Source organism: Choristoneura fumiferana, chromosome 23, assembly GCF_025370935.1.
Source record: "Choristoneura fumiferana chromosome 23, NRCan_CFum_1, whole genome shotgun sequence".
NCBI lineage: Eukaryota > Metazoa > Arthropoda > Insecta > Lepidoptera > Tortricidae > Choristoneura > Choristoneura fumiferana.
The window spans coordinates 1,100,928-1,123,075 of NC_133494.1; the positions used below are offsets into that span (position 1 = coordinate 1,100,928).

Here is a 22,148-nt window from a genome sequence, read left to right on the forward strand (position 1 = left end):
GAAAGCTTGAGATCAGAAAATTTTATTTATTAAAAAATTTTGTCGTTGATAATTACCGCAAAAATGAACTTTATTTTCGAAATTGACAATCGTATTGTAATTTCTAATATAAAAGTCACATAATTGTATCCGCTCAGTCGTTACAAATATTTTTTGTGTAGCAACCCTCTATGTCAGGCCAGGCGTCTATTCGCGCTCAACAAGGAACAAGATGGCTACGTTGCAATCGAAACTCGTGCACATCGTCCACATAAAAAGTAAAGACAGTGCTGCAAACGGAAAATTGAGGCTGGTTTAAACTTAAGAAGACTGAATTCAAGCGGTCTCACTTCTCTTTGCAGCCCTGTTTTAGTTTTTATGTGGTTTGAGCTGGGAAGCAAATCCAGTAAAGTAAAAGAATACCTGTGACTATTAATAGCTATACGTATGGATGGATATATACATCAATGGTACTAGTTACGAAATGCAGACGGCGCTTCAAAACCGTCTGCATGAATGAGACGAGAGAGGGCTCTCTTTCCCCGTATATTATACTACTCTTTGGCTTAGCTGCTACTATTCTTGTAATCTGTGGACATGCTGAACTTGACAGTGATGACAGTGACAAGAGCACGACACTGACAACCAAGTGCCGACAGATGACGACAAGTTGGCATCGTTCGAAAATTGAATTGAATTGAATTGACGACAAGTTGACGACACTGACAAAGTAACAAATTGACAACTATACTTCATGGCACTCGTGGCTTGTCTTGTCTTTATTGAAGACTCATTCATTCATTCAGTCAGTTTGCGCTCATTCAAGGTGCGGCCACATGCAGTCGCTCGTCGCTCGTTTGCAGAGATAAATCTGGTCACGTGACCCCATCTTGAATGATTTTGAATTGCCGCGACTTAAAAAAGTAGCGTCAATTGCGTCGAACAGCAGCGACAAGATGGCTACTTGCAGGAATGATCTTGGTCTTGGAAGCTGATTTCTTAATCTCATTTAGTAGCAGTCGTGGCTTTGGTACAAATAAAAGACAGTTGCCGAAATTAAGTGTTTTTTTTTCCAGCGATAAAGCTCAACATTTCCAGCTTTATCGCTATATGTCACGTGACCAGTAGGGCTACTACGAAATTCGAAAATCGAAGTTCGTACCGTACCGTCCCACTGACACTAATATTATTTCATACGAGAGCGAGAGGGACGATCCGATACGAACTTCGAGTTTCGATTTTCGTAGTAGCCACGTAGTAGCCCTACAGATTTGACATTGGAAACGAGCGTCGAGCGACTTGCATGTGGCCGCGCCTTCATTCATTCAAAGAATAAAGTATATAGGGAGTAGGTATATATTTTTCATTGTTGTCAATGTTGTCATCTTGTTTGTTTTTCAACGGTTTACCACTTTGGTTTACCAAGATAATGAAACTTTTGTATCATCGTCCTCTATCACAAGGATATGACCGTGCCGCTCACGAAGCCCTAATTAGAGACCGCAACCCCCCTCCTCCGAGGAATGGTGCCGCCCTCCGGCCCCCAGGCTCCCCGCCCTCCTCCCCCTTTCAGTCCCCCCCCAACGATAACCTGCTGGACGTCCTTCTATCCTTGCTGATCAATATGTTCAGCAAAATGGATGATTTCCCCCTACCGCCCAACGTCGCCAACAAACTTTCACAATTTCTCCAAGTTGTAAATGTTCCATCTCATCCAGTGGAACAGTCACAGTCTCCGCCCTAAAAAACACGAAATTTTGCAAATGGTATCCTCGTATGACCCTACTGTCTTTGCCATATCGGAGACCTGGTTGGTTCCGGGAGCCCGGTTCCGGGTGCCTGGCTTCTCGTGCCTCCGACATGACAGAGATGATGGCTACGCAGGAGCCGCCCTTCTCATCAAATCTTCTGTCACGTATAATCGTATAACTCTTCCCCCTATCCCTTACGGCATTAATGCAGTCGCCGCCAAGATCATGGACTTTACCGTTCTTTCGATCTATATTTACGATCCGCTCTCCATTAATATCTCAGACCTCGAGCACATATTTTCCGCCCTTCCGGGCCCATTCCTCATTTTAGGTGACTTTAACTGTCATCATCTCATGTGGGGAAGCGCCGATTACGACGCCTTAGCCTGTGATCTCGTTGACCTGATGGAGGACAAAAACATCTGCCTACTCAATGATGGTTCTCCGACGCGCAGAACGGCACCAGGCCTGAACTCTAGTGCCGTCGATCTTTCCCTGTGCTCTCCACATTTTGGCACCCTTCTCTCGTGGTCTGTGCTCCAGGATTCCCACGGTAGTGATCACCTTCCAATCTTAATATCCTTCCCTACATCCTTTTCCCAACCCAGTACTCCCCCAAATTCTAATAGGTACCTCCTGTCCAAGGCTGATTGGGACCAGTTCGCGGCGGACTTGGACGCAGCAGTCAGCAAGATGCCCATTGTCTTACCAGAAAACGCCTGTATTTGTCATGACAACCTGATCGAGGCCTTCATAGTTGCAGCTGACAAAAATATTCCGCCTAAAAAACGTTATAAGGCTAGGTCCTCCCCACCTTGGTGGGACTCTGAATGTACGGACATGATTCGCCTAAGGAACGAGGCCGAGAAAGCGTATTGTGGAAACATGTCCCTGGATAACTTTCTCGCATTCAAAAAGACCGCGGCTCAGGCGAAACGTTTGTTCAAAAAAAAAAAGAAATTTGGATGGATAAACTTCTGCCAAAGTATCTCGCCCCGCACTCCATCAACTGTTCTATGGAAAGCCATAAAACGTTTTAGAGGTTCATTCATAGCCCGAGATGCGCCTAGTAACGACTCCTCAGTTTGGCTCACGGCATTTATAGACACCCTGTCTCCCCCACTGTCCCCCATGTTAACTCCCTCCCTTCCCCCTATCCTTTGAATTGCCCTCATAATAATCTCGACCAACCGTTTTCGTGGTTAGAACTTTTGGCATCGTTAGACCACCTCAAGAACTCGGCTCCTGGTCCAGATAGTATCCCGTACGCTTTTCTTGCCAAATCTGGCCAGGTTACCAAAAAATACTTTCTAGACCTTTTAAACCATTTCCTCGACCTGGGTTTCGTTCCAGAGGCTTGGAAAAAACAAATTATCATCCCTCTACATAAACAAGGGAAAGATCCCCTCCTTCCTTCCTCCCACCGTCCAATCGCCTTATCATCCTGCCTTCTCAAAATCCTAGAGCACATGATTAAGAAACGCCTGGAGTGGTTCGTAGAATCAAATAAAATACTGTCCAAAAGCCAGTTTGGTTTTCGGAGAGGAATGGGCACCATGGATAGTCTCTCGATTTTAACAACTGACATCAGGATCTCCCTCTCAAGGAACGAGTTCCTTGTTGGCGTATTCTTGGACGTATCATCCGCGTATGATAGTGTCATACTCTCCTTACTCAGAGATAAACTATCTAAGCTGAGTCTGCCGCAGAAGCTGACGCATTTCATATGCAACTTCCTAATGGAACGATCCATCGAGGTGAGACATAATGGTTCCCATTCCACTCCGAGGCTAATCTGGCAAGGTCTTCCACAAGGATCCGTATTAAGTCCCTTGCTCTACAGCTTGTACACCCACGACCTTGACGAGGCTGTTTCACCGTTCTGCAACATACTGCAATACGCAGACGACATAGCTTTGTACGCATCGTCCCATTCCGTCGAAGTAGCCACCTGCAACTTGAACCAAGCCCTATTCTACCTGGGTGAATGGCTTGCTGTCCATGGTCTTTCCCTTTCAGTTTCCAAATGTAGCGTGGTTCCTTTTACTAGGAAAAGGTCGTTCCCCCCTGTGGAAGTCGCCTTCAATAATCAACTAATCCCTGTCAGTAAACAAGTCAAATTTCTAGGCGTTACGCTTGACTCTCGGCTTTCCGGTTGCCCCCATATTGATTCCACAGTTAAAAAGTGCCAATCAAACATCAACATTCTGCGTTGTCTTTCGGGTGTGTGGTGGGGTGCCCACCCCTATTCCCAGAAACTCCTCTATAATGCCATAGTACGCAGCGTCCTTGATTATGGCTCCTTTATCTTAGAACCTTGTAACAAGGTGGCCTTAGGTAAACTGGACAAAATCCAGTACCAGTCCCTCCGGGTTATCCTGGGAGCCATGAAATCCTCCCCGACCAATGCCCTTCAAGTAGAAGCAACTGACCCCCCCTTTACCTCCGACGTCAATACCTGGCTGATCGTTTCTTCCTCAGACTTTCCCTTCTGGACGACCACCCCCTCTTACCTAAGCTGCAAGAACTATCGGATTTAATTACTGACAGTGGATTCTGGTTCAACAAAAACCCGCCATGTCTTATCAATAGCTTCCGCAAATTCAATAACCTCCCAGACCCCTCTTTCACATGCTCCCTTCTCCCCCTTTTTGCTCACAGTTACGATGCTCTAATCTTTCAACCCAACATCATCCTTAACTTCGGAATAACAAAGAACCAGCCCGGAGCTAACAGTTCTTTTCTACACAACATCGAAAACTCCTGGCAAGGCTGGTCTTTGTTATTCACAGATGCCTCCAGGCTTATGGTTGGCGGCGCTGTGGGTTCGGCAGTCTGGATCCCGAAAGATTCAGTTATCCTGAGCTTTAAGTGCCCACCTCACACGTCAGTCTTTACCGGTGAGCTAGTCGCTATTCTGGAAGCCGTTAAATACATTAATGCTCATGGTATTAGCAACTCGATAATTTTTACGGACTCTCTTAGCGGTTTACAATCCATCACGGCCAATCCTTTCTCTGCCAAAATTAACTATCCTTTAGTGCTACTCATCAGGCAATCCCTATTCGAAGCCCATCTCCGCAACCTTGAGATCTCGTTGGCCTGGATTCCCAGTCATTCTGGGATCCGGGGAAACGAGGTCGCTGACGCATATGCTAAGGAGGCCATAGAGATCGGCAGCTTGGATCACTCCCACTGCTATTTCTATGACCTCTTCTCTGCTGCCAAATCCGATCTCACCTCTCTTTGGCTCCGTCATTATGAGTGCTCCTTACTGGTCAAAGGCCGTCATTACGGGGATATTCAACCAAACATCCCCCCTAAGCCTTGGTTTTTCCGGTTTCGTCAAGCGAACAAACAGACAACCTCTGTCATCTGCAGATTACGTATCGGACATACTTGTGCTCCATCCCGCCTGTATAGATGGGGTATTGTTCAATCCCCCCTCTGTCCATGCGGCTTGGAGGAGGGTACCGCCGACCACATTCTGTTAAACTGCCCCATGAGAACTGTTCCCCTTTACAACATCCTTCCCCCTGTATTCCCAAACCCACCAACCTCAAAACCCTCCTACTTCATGCCTCCTCCAACAAGAAAATCCTTAACATGTTAATTAATTATATAACTAAAGAAAAAATAAAACTATAGGTGCTTTTTCGCTTTTGTCGCTCCCTTTGATCCGATCTGTAATGTCTAAATGTTTTGTACTGTCTTCTATGTTTTGTGCTGTCCCTATGTTTTGTGTATGTCTATTGCAGGTACGCAACAAACTCGCTTCCACAACCCCCGTTTAGAAATCTTATCCAACCGGTCTGACACAATATACACTTTGCTGCTGTCAGGTGTCATTGGCAGTAATGGACGCTAACCAAAAGCGACCGATTGCCACTAAACAAAAAAGTTGAAGTTGAACTTTTGTATCGGAGTCGTTTTTGGTTATAATTTTGCTCGTAGATTTAACACTTACATGGGAAGTGGTTAGGTAACTATCGAACTGATTCGTTCACTTCAAAATGAATTTGGAGCACATATTGGGCATTCAAGTTCTATTTCTGGGCGGCGTAACGTTTGGATATCGTAAGTAACCTTTATAAAACTAACACTGATTATCTTAACGATCTGATAACCTATTATACTGGTTGCGACGACCCTACGAAACTAGTTCCCAGCCCCGTATTCTAAATATTCTAATCCCGGTAGGGGCAGATACTAGGATTAATATGAATGATGGTATTGTGTATATTCAAATACACAATCTTTAACGAGTTCCTTGCGTTTCTACCTATTATAGAAAAAACATTAAATTATCATTATTACTATCAATAACAATGCCGACGCACCACGAGTTGTGGTGATAACGTAACAAATAAATTGTTTATATCCCATGAAAACTTTTTATTTTCATGACTCCTGGGAATCCTGGGATAGATCTTAAATTGCTTTAGTATACCTACATATAGCTGCGGTTCTTAACCTTTTAGGCTCGCGACCCAAAGTATAAACATATTTGAAGTCTGCGACTCTAAAATACTGCTAAAATTGATGTTATAATAAAATATTGAAAAAAGACAACAATTTTTTTACGTGCTTTAATCAGAGAATTCCGACATCCCAATACCGCCCGCGACCCGAATTTGGGTGCGACCCGAGGTTAAGAAACGCTGGTATACAGTACAGTCTAATGTTAGCTTAAGGCACACAGGCAAAATAGGCAAAAAAGGGCCACTGGGTTTATTTATGGGGTTGCAATCAAGTTAACCTGCATGTTATGAAACAAAGGTTGTATTATATTATCTAACACTGGCGCTCAATGCGTAAACCATAACTTTCTACTTTCATTACTTACCGTGTGATGGAAAGAATTGTTATTCCAAGTATGTTATACTATAATTATAAGCAAGTGTCAAGCTGCCATGTCAACTTACAGATTATTAATGAGTCAGCTTTGGATATTGAGCATTTTGAACCTTGCTCCAAAGAACTCTCAGTTTATTGTTGCTTTAATATTTAATACAATGAGCCCTTGGAATTTGTAACTTGAGTACTTTTGTACAAAAGTAGCTCTAAACAAGAGCAGCATTATGTTCATATAAAAAAAATTGTTAACATCATTGTTTTTGCGCGTTTTGACATGTATGTATGTAGCAAAGCGTGCATAAATATCTGATATGACTAACTATTTCTAGGATTGCTAGGACTGCTGTAGCAGATGTTGATTCAAAATTCAAAATTCAAATGATTTATTCAGTAAATAGGCCGCAATGGGCACTTTTGCACGTCATTTTTTTAAACTACCAGCGCTTTCGGAAAGACCATCCATTGCCAAGAAGAATGCGCCGCAAGAAACTTGGCAGAAAGTCATTTATGATTGGTTATTTGGAGTCTTTTTGTATTTTTTATTTCAACTCCAAATTTGTTACTTTTACGGGTATCCCGTGAAACCATATCGAAAATACAAACTGAGACATGGATGCACAGAAAAACCAGAAAAAGAGACCAGCGCTGGAATCGAACCCAGGTCCTCAGCAATCCGTGCTGCGTGCTATAACCCCTACACCACCGCTGGACAGGAATTTAGACACGAATTTTTCCTATGCATACATATCTCAGGTTGCTTATTTCTACTACGCTACTTATGCAGCAGCACTAGCGACATCTATGTTTTCGCTCTCATCGAGAGACGTCACATTCTATCGGAACCAACCGCTCACCCAGACAAGAGATGTCGCTACTAAGCAATCAAATTATGATTGGTTATTTGGAGTCTTTTTGTATTTTTATTTCATCTCCAAAATTTGTTACTTTACGGGTATCCCGTGAAACCATATCGAAAAATACAAACTGAGACATGGATGCACAGAAAAACCAGAAAAAAGAGACCAGCGCTGGGAATCGAACCCAGGTCCTCAGCAATCCGTGCTGCGTGCTATAACCCCTACACCACCGCTGGACAGGAATTTAGACACGAATTTTTCCTATGCATAACATATCTCAGGTTGCTTATTTCTACTACGCTACTTATGCAGCAGCACTAGCGACATCTATGTTTTCGCTCTCATCGAGAGACGTCACATTCTATCGGAACCAACCGCTCACCCAGACAAGAGATGTCGCTACTAAGCAATCAAATTATGATTGGTTATTTGGAGTCTTTTTGTATTTTTTATTTCAACTCCAAATTTGTTACTTTTACGGGTATCCCGTGAAACCATATCGAAAATACAAACTGAGACATGGATGCACAGAAAAACCAGAAAAAGAGACCAGCGCTGGGAATCGAACCCAGGTCCTCAGCAATCCGTGCTGCGTGCTATAACCCCTACACCACCGCTGGACAGGAATTTAGACACGAATTTTTCCTATGCATACATATCTCAGGTTGCTTATTTCTACTACGCTACTTATGCAGCAGCACTAGCGACATCTATGTTTTCGCTCTCATCGAGAGACGTCACATTCTATCGGAACCAACCGCTCACCCAGACAAGAGATGTCGCTACTAAGCAATCAAATTATGATTGGTTATTTGGAGTCTTTTGTATTTTTTATTTCAACTCCAAATTTGTTACTTTTACGGGTATCCCGTGAAACCATATCGAAAATACAAACTGAGACATGGATGCACAGAAAAACCAGAAAAGAGACCAGCGCTGGGAATCACGCCGGCACTTTTCACATTCTGCAAAAATCAGAAAACAACAAATACGCCTTCCAAAACTAACTATCCATAATTTTAATTTAAATTCAGTGAAACTCTGCCCAAATTTGGTAAGTCCTTGGCAAATATCAATCTTTACTTGTGTAATTTTAATTTGTGTTTTCTTTCAGTTTTTAATTGTAAATTTAGCCAAAATTCATAGTTTTTTTTCCTCACATTTTTAAATCTGTTTTTAATTAATTAATTCTTTTCGGCCCGTTTATTTCAAAAACTGTATCATCCCAGCCTATATACGTCCCACTGCTGGGCACAGGCCTCCTCTCAAAAATAAAACTGACACAAAACTGTATAATTGTTTCTAAATGCCGTTTTACATTTTATATTATAACCGTTGGGCCTTTACAAATTCAAAAATGTAACGACTTTTTTCCAAATTTAATTTACTTATGTTTTCTTTATTATAATAATATCTTAAATTCTTCGAACGATTTTTCTGCCACCTCCAACATTACGGCTGACCTGATGATGATGATGAAGAGTCTTCACGCCGGTTGGATGGTTGGCAGAATAAAGGCCACCTGAATCTCGTCTAAACGAGCGTTGATTTCAGGGCGGCACAGTACGGTCTGGACTGAACCTTTCACCGTTCCACCAACACCTGCACGGCTGCCTGGAACCGAAGCCCCTGTCCTTCCGCTTTTGAAAGGACTGCTGCTGCTTGCTGGCCCTGGAGCCCCTACTGCCTCCAGCCTTTGTCCAGCACCGGCGACCTGCGCTTCGGACTCTAGTCCAGGGAAGCCTCTCCAAAAGAAACGCATTCCAACTTAACTCTTCCGTATCCGCGACCCTCGAGTTTTTTTATTTTATTTCTTTTATTCTGTCAGAAAAGCCTAGGGGCTAAATAAACGTCTAAAACCTAAATTCGTTTTACTCAATTTGAACCCCTAGGGTCTCACTGCTCTACCCTGACAATATGTATAATCAATTAAACAAATAATAATACTGTTTATTTCTACTACAGATTCATCTAAAATGGATTCTGAGAATCTGTTCAGAATATTGCTGCTAGTTGGTAAGTTCTGTTCTTTTTTGTTACTAAGTTTTTTTTTACTTTATCTGTTAATTTCATGTCGACGGTTGAAAGGCGAAATTGACTAAGCAACATATTTGAGACATAGCTCATACAACATGTATATAACTCACTATCTTAAAAAAATGTTGCCCTTTCATTCTGAGACCTCTGAGACTCTGACACATTCTGAGCCAGTCCAGTGCCCAGCAGTGGGACGTATATAGGCTGGGATGATGATGATGACAGGTGTCACATTTAAATCATTCTCATTTACAGCACGTTTTGTCATCTGCCTGCTGACAAGTCAAGCCTTGGAACTAGCTTGTGCAACCATCTACACTTCTGTAAAAACCCGTCAGCTGCCTGAAATCAGATTCAAGGAGAAATTCAAAGTTTCCCTGTATGTCCTGGTGTCGTCGATTGGTTTGCTGGTGTACCACAACCTCCCGTTAATCGGTGAGGAGTTTGTCTTGCTCCTGATTGCGTCGGCTGGTGTCAGATATTTGGAAGCGGTAAGCAAGCCTTTAGCTTATACTATATACACTAAAAACTTGTCTTTGCTGAATTAACAGTTGCACTGTATAATAAATAACAAACTTTGTTTGTTTTTATGCAGGGAAACGACCACACCAATTTTAATTTTCTTTCCTTTCTCTAATAGAAAGCTACGCTGTTTTAGATTAATGTAGGCTAGTTTTTTTAATAAGGTCACTTGTGTGGTGTTTTAATTAATTCTTAGCTTGTGGGTTATTTTTGTAAATGAAATACTTTTGTATTAATTTCAGAAACGACAATTTGCCACTATAACCTACGGTGAAGGCATGGCATGCAGTTTTGCAGAAGGCTATCTCTACCAAGTGATCCCCTAATGATGGAGCCAAGTTCTTCGGGATAGATGAAATGATGCGGGCATATGAATCAAAACATCGCATCACCTTCCCTGTCCGGAAACTCCTCCTGATCATCACCAAGTCACTGTACTGCCCCCCGAACCTGGAAGACTTCAACAAGAATGGAGATGTGCCGCAGATCGAGGCTTGCCAGGTTACCAATCCTGATGAGGTTATTTTTTTCAGTGACTGTGTCAGTGCCTCATCGAGTCAGTGTTTCATTTATCCGCTTGTGAGCTAGTCCTGAGATAAGATAGTGGCGAAAAATTTGGACTGGGCAACCCACAAACTTTTACGTACCCTGCGAAGTTAACCCCTCGTACGCGGGAACTAAAAACAATACTAGGTTCTACACTCATCTGTTTTAATAAGCAGAAGAATTCGTCTGATTTAAATAAAAAAACAAAAAGATATTCATAACTTTGGCGCGAATTCGCCTCCTAACCACCAGGTATTATGAGTTCCGCACATTAGTGGTTCAGTCAGACCACCAGTGGCAGCACTGGTGGCTGGATGTGACCAGTGGTTGTCACTTGCGGCTTGAATACGACTGTGGCAGTGTGTGCACGCAAGTCAAAAACGAAAAACGCGATACTACGATATAGTGTGGGGTATTGTTAGATAGATAGGTCCTTTAAAACCATCAGGGGGTCGCTAAAACGATTTTTCGATTCAGTGATATGTTTGCAAAATATTCAACTTTAAAGTGCAAATTTTAATTAAAATCGAGCGTCCAGCAGGCGTGAACGTTGCGTCGGCGCTACGCGGGCGTTCACTAGACGACGACGCTCAAAAGACGCAAAGTGGGCCCGGGCCTTTATGGAAATCTACTGCAACCCGCACCCGAGCCCTATCGTCTACTGAAAACGATTCCCCAAATGCGGGCCCTATGGCACGCGTTACATAAATCTACCGCACCCCGCATGCGGTATCGACTAATGAAACTGAGCCAGTATATCGACCGAGTTATCGACCAATAGCCGCGTATCCATTAGAGCAGCCTCAGGCCGAGCACCGCGAGCCGAGCCATATTTTGTCGGTTTTTTGGCCGTGCTCAAAGGAGCCTCAGTCTGAGCCGTGCCTTTGGCAGCGTCTCCACTTGCGCGGCCTCGGAGCGAGGCAGCCGCTCGGCCCGAGGCTGCCTCTAGTGCAGGGTTTCTCAAACTTATGGCTCTACGTACCCCTGTTAAAGTTTCTAGACGATAGTTTCTAGACTGTTGGAGAAACTAAAAATAAAAAATAAAACTCCAAACCCCAATCTTAATCATCCTGCTAGTCTTGCAGCCTGGTGGTTTTTGGAGTCAAGTAAACCTTGTCGCGAACCCCCTATCGTCGAATAGCGAACCCCTAGGGGTTCGCGTATCCCACTTTGAGTAACCCTGCTCTAGTGGATAGGCGGCCAATGAACAGCCGCGCCATCTAGCGACATTTGTTTGAAGCCCTCATTTGTGCAGAGTCTGCCGGACGTGGAACGCAACGTGGCGGGCGTCCAGAACCGCATCTACCGCAACACGGCGTACAAGCTGCGGCGCCGCGCGGCCGACCCGCGCCCCGTGCACGTGCTGGCCGAGTGCGCCACGCCCATACACACGCTGTGCCGGGTGCTGCAGAAGAGATCCGTCTACCAACGTCAGTATTAATGTTGACAGCTCGATTTGTAGCATTCGAACATGGCGGATGTACACAATATCTAATGAGGGCTATCGCGAATGAATTCGCCGCTAGAGGCGCTAGTGTAGCGTGAGGTCTCCGAAATGTCAAATCTCATAGTTTTTGGGTGAGGTACGCAGGTTTATTTATAATTACAATAATTTTATGAATATTTTGCAATATCTGAAATTAATTATGGCAAATATACGTTTCGGGGCAATGAATGTCTGTGTTTTGAGACAGTTTTGTCTTTCGGAAACCTTTGTCCTCCCTTTTTTCCGAACAAAACAGGGACTATGCAACACTGTGGCATGCTCGATATTTATATGGTACGGTTTTAAGGTGTATTAAATATGATTTTTATCTAAACTTTGTTTTCACGCCCGTAATAACAGACTTTCAAAACCATACTTAAAAACCTCACGCAACAGTGCGCCATCTAGTGAGACAAAAAACGATAGCCCTCATTTTGCTGTTTTATACGGCGATTAACCTTAACAGTGAACAGTGATTACGAAATTCTATATTGCTCTCGTGTCTGGCATTTTTTAATGCGCAAGTTGTCTCCACGTGGTTTCTGGAAATTTACTATCAAGTTGCAAAAACTATAATCACCGTACAACGTCCCTCTCAAAGAGAATTTACCTTGACACTGGCGAAATTGTCCTATTACTTAATTAGGACAGAAAAGTCATATCTTAAAAGAGAAGAAGAAGGAGAAGATGTTGACATCAGTGCCCTATTTCACGAAGCTACAAGTTACAATTTACAAGCGGTAGTCTCTTTTCAACGTATACTGTTAAACAAAGACTACGGCTTGTGAATTGTAACTTGTAGTTTCGTGAAATAGGGCACTGGTATTAAGCTGGGTCCACATTCGTATAATTTTGCCGATCACGATCACGCGTATCGTATCGAGCTCCCGTATCACCAGCATCGTCGTGTGAAAAATGCGTCCATACTAACCGTAGCGTAGCAGCGTATCGTACCATAACGCCGTATCACTAAGTGTGGTGTGTGTGTAAATGATCGGGGAAAAACCGCCTCGAGAGCGATCACGGCGTATCGCGTATCAAATCATAACTTCGTATCATGATACAGTATCAAAACACGTCCATACTTACCGATCTTGATACGCGTGTCTGATCGCGAGTGTGCGGGGTATATAATATACGCGTATCAACATCGATCCCGAGCGATCAAAAACGGCGCGCCGCATGATCGCGCTGTTTATGTGTCCACACTAGCGATCTTGATACGCGACGGAGATACGATACGAAAATGATACTAATGTAGACCCAGCTTTATAGGTAGCGCCACGTAAGTTGAGGTGAATGATTACCTATACAGCTACAGTCCCTATCAGATATATCGGAGCGGCCAAGGTGTCCAAATATTTTCTGAGCAAGACTCATTTCAATAAATGCTGCACACTGCAAGTACCATTTATATCATACATAACTACTGCAATGCCATAAACATCTAAACACTCTGTTTTCAATGTCAAACATATCTCAACAGATCTTTGTGAAAGCACTTTTTGCTTAGATACCTACGTTCGAAATTTTGAGTGATCAGATATTTTTGGCTGGAGCTGGACGTATGCATAGAAATTATTCAAAAACAGAGTGCTTCGATATTTATGGAATTGCAATAGGTATGATATAAATGGTATTTACTCAGTTGCTCAAAAATATTTGAACTCATTGGCCGCTCCGATATAAATGATGGCGACTGTACAACATATCGTGTAATGACAGCAGGATTTTGACATTCACTCATTCATTTCATTTCATTCATTCTCCTTTTGTGCAATCAGTTCTTTTCGTAGCTGTGTGTGTAATCACTCAGTTCAACTCTCGCGGCACTATTTTTGACATGGTGAACGGTTGTGTTGCTCTGAAGATGAGCTCTGGTTGAGTTCGAAACGCGTCACAGTGTAGTGTGGTGGTGGTGATTGATCTGTTTCTGTGTTTTGTGTGTGTTTAATTTTGCTTTTTTTAATTAAGGGCCCCTGTCCCTATAATCAAAAATAAACTAAACAAAAATAGGGAGCTCCTTTGGGGTTTACGTAATACTTGAATGACCTCTATGTTGACGATTCCAGGGTTGGCTTCGGCGGACGGCGAGGAGATCCAGCGCGCGTTCTGTGAGACGATCATGCGCATTGTGGATAGCAGTCCCGAGCTGCGCGGCAAAATGGAACTGGTCTATTACGACGGTGAGTGAAAATTGAATTGATAAAGTTTATTCGACACACGTTATGATACATACATATAAATGTTACAAACATAGTTAATACAAAATGATATAAAATAAAATATAAAAGAACAAAATGTTTATTTGGTTAGAACACGTTGTTTACGCTCGCAACGCCATCTAACCACAGCGCAAGAAGATGAAAGTTTGACGGCGCACGTCGCCAGGGAGCGCTGCGAGCGATTCCTCGATTACCGACCTCTGACATCGCTTCACTACTGCCACGTTCCGAGTGCGCACACAACTCATCTTTTCTCTTTTATTTTCACCTTTTAAAACGCGGTATTGTACCAAAATTATTTTCATTTTATGTAAAGGAGCGCAATAAATCCTTTCATCCATACTAATATTATAAATGCGAAAGTAACTCTGTCTGTCTGTCTGTCTGTCTGTCTGACTGTCTGTTACGCTTTCACGTCAAAACCGCTGAACCGATTTGGATGAAATTTCGTACAGAGATAGAATAGACCATGAGAAAGAACATAGGCTATGTTTTATCGCGAAAAAGAGGCTTTAAGGGTTGAAATAGGGGATGAAAGTTTATATGGTGGAAGTTCGTCGCTGTCGAAGATAAAACCATGTAACTTGGCATTTAGGAACTTAATAAAAAATAAGTCGGTATTTGTAAGAGCTTTTTTGAAAATTCGACCTGTGGGGGATGAAATAGGGGATGAAAGTCCATGTGGAAGGTCGTCATTATCGAAGATAAATCGATGAGTCTTTATTAAACTTGCCATTTCGGCACGTGATTAAGAGATAAATAGACATTTTTTCGCGCGTTTTTTTAAATTCTTCCTGTATGGGGGGTGAAATAGGGGATGAAAGTTTATATATAAAGATCGTCATTGTCGAAGATAAATCGATGGTTCTTTGTGAAACTTGGCATTTGGGCACGTGATAAGAGATAAATAGATATTTGTTCGCGCGTTTTTTAAAATTCTTCCTGTGTGGGGGTGAAATAGGGATGAAAGTTTATATGAAGGTCGTCATTGTCGAATATAAATCGATTGTACTTTATGAAACTTTGCATTTGGGCACTTATAAAAAATAAAATAGATATTTGTTCAAGCGTTTTTGAAAATTTTACCTGCGAGGGGATGAAATAGGGGATGAAAACTTATATGGAACGTCGTCATTATCAAAGATAAATCGATGATTCTTTGTGTTTAGGTATTCGATAAGAACAAAAAAAACTGGTTAAATTCGACTCAGACTCGCGCATCAAGGGTTCCGTACGTAGGTATTTATGAATGAATATCCAGTGTTAGGAAAAAAAATTGCTAATAGAGCTACCTTTATACAAAATTCCAAGTTTCTAGGACAGCCGGAAGTACCCTAAACCTTTTTCAGTTAAGGCGATTTGTATGGAAACACTTTTTTAATGACTGTAGCTTTTGATTGCGTTAACTTAGAAGTTCGATTTTTTCACAGCTTCCGGGACTATTGACCTGAGTTTAGGGTTTTAATTTCAACTCGATACATACTCCGCGCGTTTACGGGATATAGGGTCTAAGGGTTCCATTTTTTTCCTTTTGAGGTACGGAACCCTAAAAAACATTTGTTCCGGCTCTTTTCACATTTCGACATTTTTCATACTTGAAAATATGGGGATGAAAGTTTTGAACATGAAACTACCGTGAGACTCACTCATATTAAATATAATGACCCGGATAACTCACGTCTTAAATCGAGTTTAGCTCGACATGTTTCGGGCTAATCCGTAGCCCTTCGTCTTCGGAGCAACGCGACTCAGCGGCTGCTGCAACACGCCGCCGCTCTGCTCGCGCGACTACCGACGAAACTGACACCGGCACACAACTACCCGCGTTTTCATCATCATTACAACTGACGTGAGTTATCCGGGTCATTATATTTAATATGGGATGAAAGTTCTTAAGGAATTCCAAACAAATTTACTATAAGTATACTTATCGAAAAAATGTGTAGCTATGCTTAGTAAGAATGACGTCTTAATTATAATCCTACCCTCCTAACTTACAATAAAGGACGTAAGATGTCAAGAGTTCACTATGAAGAATTAGTCCTTTGTGTTGGCAGGGTAGAATACACGTCGTATTGCTAAAATATGGCTACCCGCAAAATATTTATGTTTTAGAACGAATGGAAGAACAAAAAAAAAATAGTTTAGATATAAAGCATGTATTAAAATAGCTTATTTTCAGTAAACCGTAGAGGTTTCTATGTGCTATTATTGGCAGAATAGGTACCCTAAATAACTTAAACACTTTCCAAAGTTACTATTCCACGCGGACGAAGTCGCGGGCAAAAGCTAGTAATTTAATAAATCTACTCATTGAAGAGGCCTACCTGTCCTGAAGCTTGCAAGACACGCAACCCACAAATACACGTACCTACCTACAGTAAGATGATATTAAAATAAAATTGGTAACAGTACTCAGCCGACAAAATAACAAATAGTATTAAAATTTTGCATTTTCTGTGCACGGATAGGTAGGTCCCGCCTTATTATACATGCGGAGTCCTGGGGTGGAGTCAGCGCTGTTCTTCCGGCGAGACCATGCTTTCGTATGACGTATTTAGTGGAATAGGTTTTATCATGGATGCCAAAGAGCGCGTTCCCAACTGCGGGTCCAGAGGGGGGGGGGGGTCAAAGCCCCTCCCCTGGGCCCTGAGCTGGGTCTAGGACGACATTAAATATTTTTTTAAACACATTGATTATTATAAAATAAATAAGTATCTATATTTGACAAAAGAGGAGTACTTATTGAATTATTTATATTTAGTGAATAACAATAAAACAATTTTTATTTTCATAATCATCGTCATATTATTATTAATTACCAAACTTACTGGACAAACAAAAAGAATGCACCCGAAAAACATATTATTTTCTTCCATTTACTATTTTTGTTATTATATAGAGGCAAACGTGTGTCTCGTGCCTTCAAACCCTCAGACTAATCAGGAATTGTCCAGTCTAGCATAACAAATAAATTGTTCTTTTTTTTTTTTTCAGATACGGACCCCAACTCAAACATAGCAGAAGTGGTGCTCGCAAAAGTCCATGAAATTGAAAACAGGAACTCAATTAGACAGAAAGACTAGCATTTACGTTAGTACAAGGCGATTCACAAAAGCTGGCACGAATGGATTGAATGGGTGAATGAAAGTACTGTGTTATTTGAATATACACTTTTTTTAATGGCTTTCACCCTTGCTGTTTTCGCAAGATGTATTTTGCCAATGTCGGTGTGGAGACATTACACACATGAAGAGACTGTTCGGTTTATATACACTTATACAAATGTGAAATTTATGAACAAAAATGTCTCTAAGTGACATTTATTTGGTTCAATCAGGTTCAAACATAAGCCGTGGTGGCCTAGTGGTTTGACCTATCGCCTCTCAAACAGAGGGTCGTGGGTTCAAACCCCGGCTCGCACCTCTGAGTTTTCGAAATTCATGTGCGGAATTACATTTGAAATTTATCACGAGCTTTGCGGTGAAGGAAAACATCGTGAGGAAACCTGCACAAACCTGCGAAGCAATTCAATGGTGCGTGTGAAGTTCCCAATCCGCACTGGGCCCGCGTGGGAACTATGGCCCAAGCCCTCTTGTTCTGAGAGGAGGCCTGTGCCCAGCAGTGGGACGTATATAGGCTGGGATGATGATGATGATGAATCAGGTTCAATCCATTCTTGCCAGCTCTCGTGAATCGACCGTTATTAGTTTTTGAATTATTTCTTTTAATAAATGTACAAACATGTAGTCAGAGAAGGGAGAAATATTTTTCAATTGACGGGGATTTTTTGACGAGTCCATTGTTTTAATTGTGTAGATACTTAAGTGAAACGGTGTTGTCATTTTAAAATATAACAATGTGAAAAAGGTTTACTAATGCTTCGGCGAATAACGTTTGGCAACCTATTTAATTTCGCAACGTTCATTTCCTAACTGTTTAATATTTCTGAAACTGTAAATATTTCAGGATTGTTATAAAACTAACCTAACCTAAAAGGTTCTACGCGGTGGCCCTGAAATAATCCTGAAATATTTACAGTTTTAGAGTTTGCGAAATGAAACAGGTTGCCAAACGTTACGTTGCGAAAAGGCAGTGCCCGGTGAAAAAGCATTTAAATAATATTTTTGATAAAAAAAATACGTAAGTCAACTACAAAGAGAGAGAAAGAGAGAAGCGAGAGATGCAGCTAAAGTACAAAAATAGATATGCACAACCTTAAAGTTAATCGAGTAAAGTCGTGCAAACATATATTTGTAACTTTGACCCTAACAATCTCTTTGTAGTTGACTGGACATGAGACGATTTTTTACAACTTTATATGAAAAATGTTTCTTAATAATGATAGATAATTAAAAAATATATCATATAATTAATTATTAGATTACCTATAATTATAAGATTATTAATTTGAATATTGATAGTTACTGATTTGATTACGCACTTTGAGTGTCGATTTTTGAGAATCTATCTATTTAATTTAATTTGGTTAGCAATTTAAATATCTATATTTGAGTACAATGACTGGCTACATCGCAAAGTGAACGTGTCGCAAAAGGATCAGTTCTTCCTAACCACTCGCTTCGCTACGCTCGTCGTACGGCGTTTCCACCAGAGTTGTGCGAGGATGTGTGGCGAGGATTGTGTTTTTCATGAACCAATAGAAACGCTTCATTTACCTATCCTCGCTGCGCTCAGATGTTGCTCTCGTGCTCTGCTCTAGTGGAAACAGCTGAGCGGAGCGAGGATAGGTATTTTTTTTTTATTCGACTGGATAGCAAACGAGCAAGTGGGTCTCCTGGTGATAAGAGATCACCACCGCCCATAAACATCTGCAACACCAGGGGTAATGCAGATGCGTTGCCAACCTAGAGGCCTAAGATGGTATACCTCAATTGCCAGTAATTTCACCGGCTGTCTTACTCTCCACGCCGAAACAACAGTGCAAGCACTGCTGCTTCACGGCAGGATTAGCGAGCAAGATGGTGGTAGCAATCCGGGCGGACCTTGCACAAGGTCCTACCACCTGCAAGCGATTCTTATTGGTACATGAAGACACCATTTCTTGCTATCCTCGTACATCTCTGATGGGGACGCAGCCTAACTGAGCTACGCGATGTGGCCATGTTACGATGCAGTCAGAAAATAGTAGTCATTTAGCAATTTCGGTTTTTTGCGATGAAGCACATATGCAATGTGGTCATTTTGCCATTTATTGTACTAGTAAGCTTTATATTTGTACAATGAGGGCTATCGTTTTTTGTCTCACTAGATGGCGCACTGTTGCGTGAGGTTTTTAAGTATGGCTTTTAAAGTCTGTTACCTATTACGGGCGTGAAAACAAAGTTTAGATTAAAATCATATTTAATACACCTTAAAACCGTACCATAAAAATATCGAGCAACCACAGTGTTGCATAGTCCCCGTTTTGTTCGGAAAAAAGGGAGGACAAAGGTTTCCGAAATACAAAACTGTCTCAAAACACAGACATTCATTGCCCCGGAACGCATATTTGCCATAATTAATTTCAGATATTGTAAAATATTCACAAAATATTCTAATTATAAATAAAACCCGCGTAGCTCACCCAAAAACTGAGATTTGACATTTCGGAGACCTCACGCTACACTAGCGCCTCTAGTGGCGAATTCATACGCGATAGCCCTCATTATTTGGTTGTGCCACCGTATTGTACTGAAGGTAAAAATCGGTGTCTCGTTGTACGTTGTCGCGTGAGACATGCCTAAAATTACAAAATTAAACCGTTCAACTCACGATTATGGCTGTTTCCACCAGAGATGGAATGTGTTTTTCTTGAACCAATAGAAACTTCATTTATCTATCCTCGCATAGCACCGCTCGGGTGGAAACAGCTGAGCGGAGCGAGGAGAGGTTAATGGAGCGTTCCTATTGGTTCATGAGAAACACATTTCCCGCACATCATTGATTGCAACGCAGCCTATCTTCAGAAAAGATCGAAACTAGGTGTCGGACTCTCTGACTTAAAAATAGTTTTTTTCCGAAAATATTAAAAACTCAGATTTCATTTGTGCTGACCACACTAGGCATGGCATGGCCTGTCTCGTGGGGCTAGTTAAACCCTTTAATTTTGTATTTTTTTTAACTGAATGATTATTTAAAAAAATTGTTACCAGACTGACTAAGTTTAAATGATTTACCCCCTGTTTCACCATCCATTAATAAAATTTATTTGACGGATAAAATGTGACGCTGTCTCTGCTGTGTCTGTGACGGAGACGGCATCACATCTATTCGTCAAATAAAATTAATCAATGGGTGGTGAAACAGCCCCTAAATCTGTCTAGTCTTTTAACGTTAAGTTGTTATTATAGATTAAACAGGGTGAAATTTTAAATGTGATACAAAGTTAGTGTTTCTAACTTAGTTAATGCTCGACAATGTAATCATCATTTCAGCCTGTATAACATCCCACTCCTGGCCCTGGCATCCTCTCAGAATGACAGGGCTAATGTAATACATTATCTCAATATTATTAAAATTACTGTGGTAAAATTTAGGTGTTCATAGATGTAATAGGTTCATAGGTACAGGTGTAAAGGTAGGTATATAGGTTCATACTTTGTTGAAATTAAATCACAAACTCAATGTATGGACCTCTCAAATTAAATAAGACTAATTAACCCTTTTCCAGGCATAGTGCATATAGTTGACAACATTAATGTTATGATTGGTTTTTTGGAGTCTTTTTTTATTTTTTATTTCAACTCCAAATTTGTTACTTTTACGGGTATCCCGTGAAACCATATCGAAAATACAAACTGAGACATGGATGCATGGAGGCATGGAACATTAATGTTCACAAATATTAGACCTTGCTACCATTGGCGTATCTATCGTTATTTTTCATACTCCACCCCCTCTATATAGGCCTATGCTTGCTTGCTACATTTACAATAATGGTAAGTATGTACAAAATCAATTGAAGTCATTAAAAATTATAATTGTTTTTAAATTAATCCCTCATAGGTAAACATGAACAACATAAAACTTTCATTCATTTTGTAGTAGCTTACCTAAATTAGCGGGGCCTGGAAAAGAAAATGCATTATATTGTCCAGCATTACCTGATCTAGAAACACTAACTTTGTATCTCATTTAAAATTTCACCTTGTATAAATGGAGTAGGTAGGTGTGGTGTACGCCCCGTAATAAAATTACTACGGCTCGCAATGTACGGCGTAATAATGCACGCCCTGATAATTCATATTATCATCATCAGTCGAAGAGTCCATTGTTGAATAAAGGCCTTCTTATAACACCACAATGAACGACAACTCACAATTTGGACTGTAACTCTCGTGATGTCGTCAGTCCACCTAGTGGGAGGCTTGTCAACGCTTCGTCTACCGGTTGGTAGTGGCCACTCGAGAAACTTTCTCCTCCAACTTATCCGTTCTTCGAGCGATTTGGCCCGCCCATTGCCGTTTCTACTTGCATATTCTAATACGCACACCGTGTAAAAACAACGTAAGAGCATGAATTATCTAGGCGTACGTTATTGGTCAAAAATTTAAATAAATGTCATTTTTGTATGTATTAGTATACTAATAAGTCGACGTTTTATATTGTTTTATAACTCTATAGAGTTTCATTTTTCGAATATAAAACGTCGACTTATCTATACGGACAAGTTGCAACGAAATTTAACAGGTCATTTACTTAAGTTTTTCACGTACTTTCGTCGTTTGGACGTACATTAACCCGGTGGAGTGAGTACTTGTAGTCTTACTCATACATGACGGATATGAGCGAGAGGTCACAAGTCCCAGCTGTCGATCGACCAATTTACTGTTAGTTGGTGCTCAAAGCCCAAATTAGTTTTAAAATGGCTGATTTTTGATATTTT

At 41.3% G+C, this 22,148-nt stretch overlaps 2 protein-coding genes across 4 annotated transcripts; both read left to right on the top strand.

The window, feature by feature from the left end:
* Window positions 1-4,167: 4,167 nt before the first annotated feature.
* LOC141440981 (uncharacterized) lies at window positions 4,168-10,336 on the top strand. Its single transcript, XM_074105579.1, has 4 exons — window positions 4,168-5,807; window positions 9,410-9,460; window positions 9,737-9,972; window positions 10,246-10,336. The coding sequence occupies exons 1-4, from the start codon at window positions 5,744-5,746 to the stop codon at window positions 10,327-10,329; spliced, it is 435 nt and encodes a 144-aa protein (XP_073961680.1). The 5' UTR covers window positions 4,168-5,743; the 3' UTR covers window positions 10,330-10,336.
* Window positions 10,337-10,360: 24 nt separating this feature from the next.
* Window positions 10,361-18,739, top strand: Sting (transmembrane protein sting). 3 transcript variants are annotated; one of them, XR_012452766.1, is made up of 5 exons: window positions 10,361-10,522; window positions 11,805-11,979; window positions 14,108-14,221; window positions 17,258-17,600; window positions 17,927-18,737. XR_012452766.1 is itself a non-coding variant. In XM_074105577.1 (4 exons), exons 1-4 carry the CDS (start codon window positions 10,361-10,363, stop codon window positions 17,344-17,346), a joined length of 540 nt encoding a protein of 179 aa, XP_073961678.1. In that variant the 3' UTR covers window positions 17,347-18,739. The 3 variants fall into 3 exon arrangements, 2 of the variants coding, with proteins under 2 accessions (XP_073961678.1, XP_073961679.1); XM_074105577.1 differs by having other exon boundaries at window positions 17,258-18,739; XM_074105578.1 differs by having other exon boundaries at window positions 10,361-10,504; window positions 17,258-18,737.
* Window positions 18,740-22,148: the final 3,409 nt, after the last annotated feature.

What these genes read in the sequence shown, in the direction of transcription:
- LOC141440981 (XM_074105579.1), top strand. Translation starts at nt 5,744, where the DNA reads ATGAATTTGGAGCACATATTGGGCATTCAAGTTCTATTTCTGGGCGGC. An exon ending in CGGCGTAACGTTTGGATATC is followed by an intron (nt 5,808 to 9,409) that starts GTAAGTAACCTT and finishes TTTCTACTACAG; the next exon opens with ATTCATCTAAAATGGATTCT. An exon ending in CAGAATATTGCTGCTAGTTG is followed by an intron (nt 9,461 to 9,736) that starts GTAAGTTCTGTT and finishes TCTCATTTACAG; the next exon opens with CACGTTTTGTCATCTGCCTG.
- Sting (XM_074105577.1), top strand. Translation starts at nt 10,361, where the DNA reads ATGATGCGGGCATATGAATCAAAACATCGCATCACCTTCCCTGTCCGG. An exon ending in GAAGAGATCCGTCTACCAAC is followed by an intron (nt 11,980 to 14,107) that starts GTCAGTATTAAT and finishes TGACGATTCCAG; the next exon opens with GGTTGGCTTCGGCGGACGGC. An exon ending in GGAACTGGTCTATTACGACG is followed by an intron (nt 14,222 to 17,257) that starts GTGAGTGAAAAT and finishes TTTTTTTTTCAG; the next exon opens with ATACGGACCCCAACTCAAAC.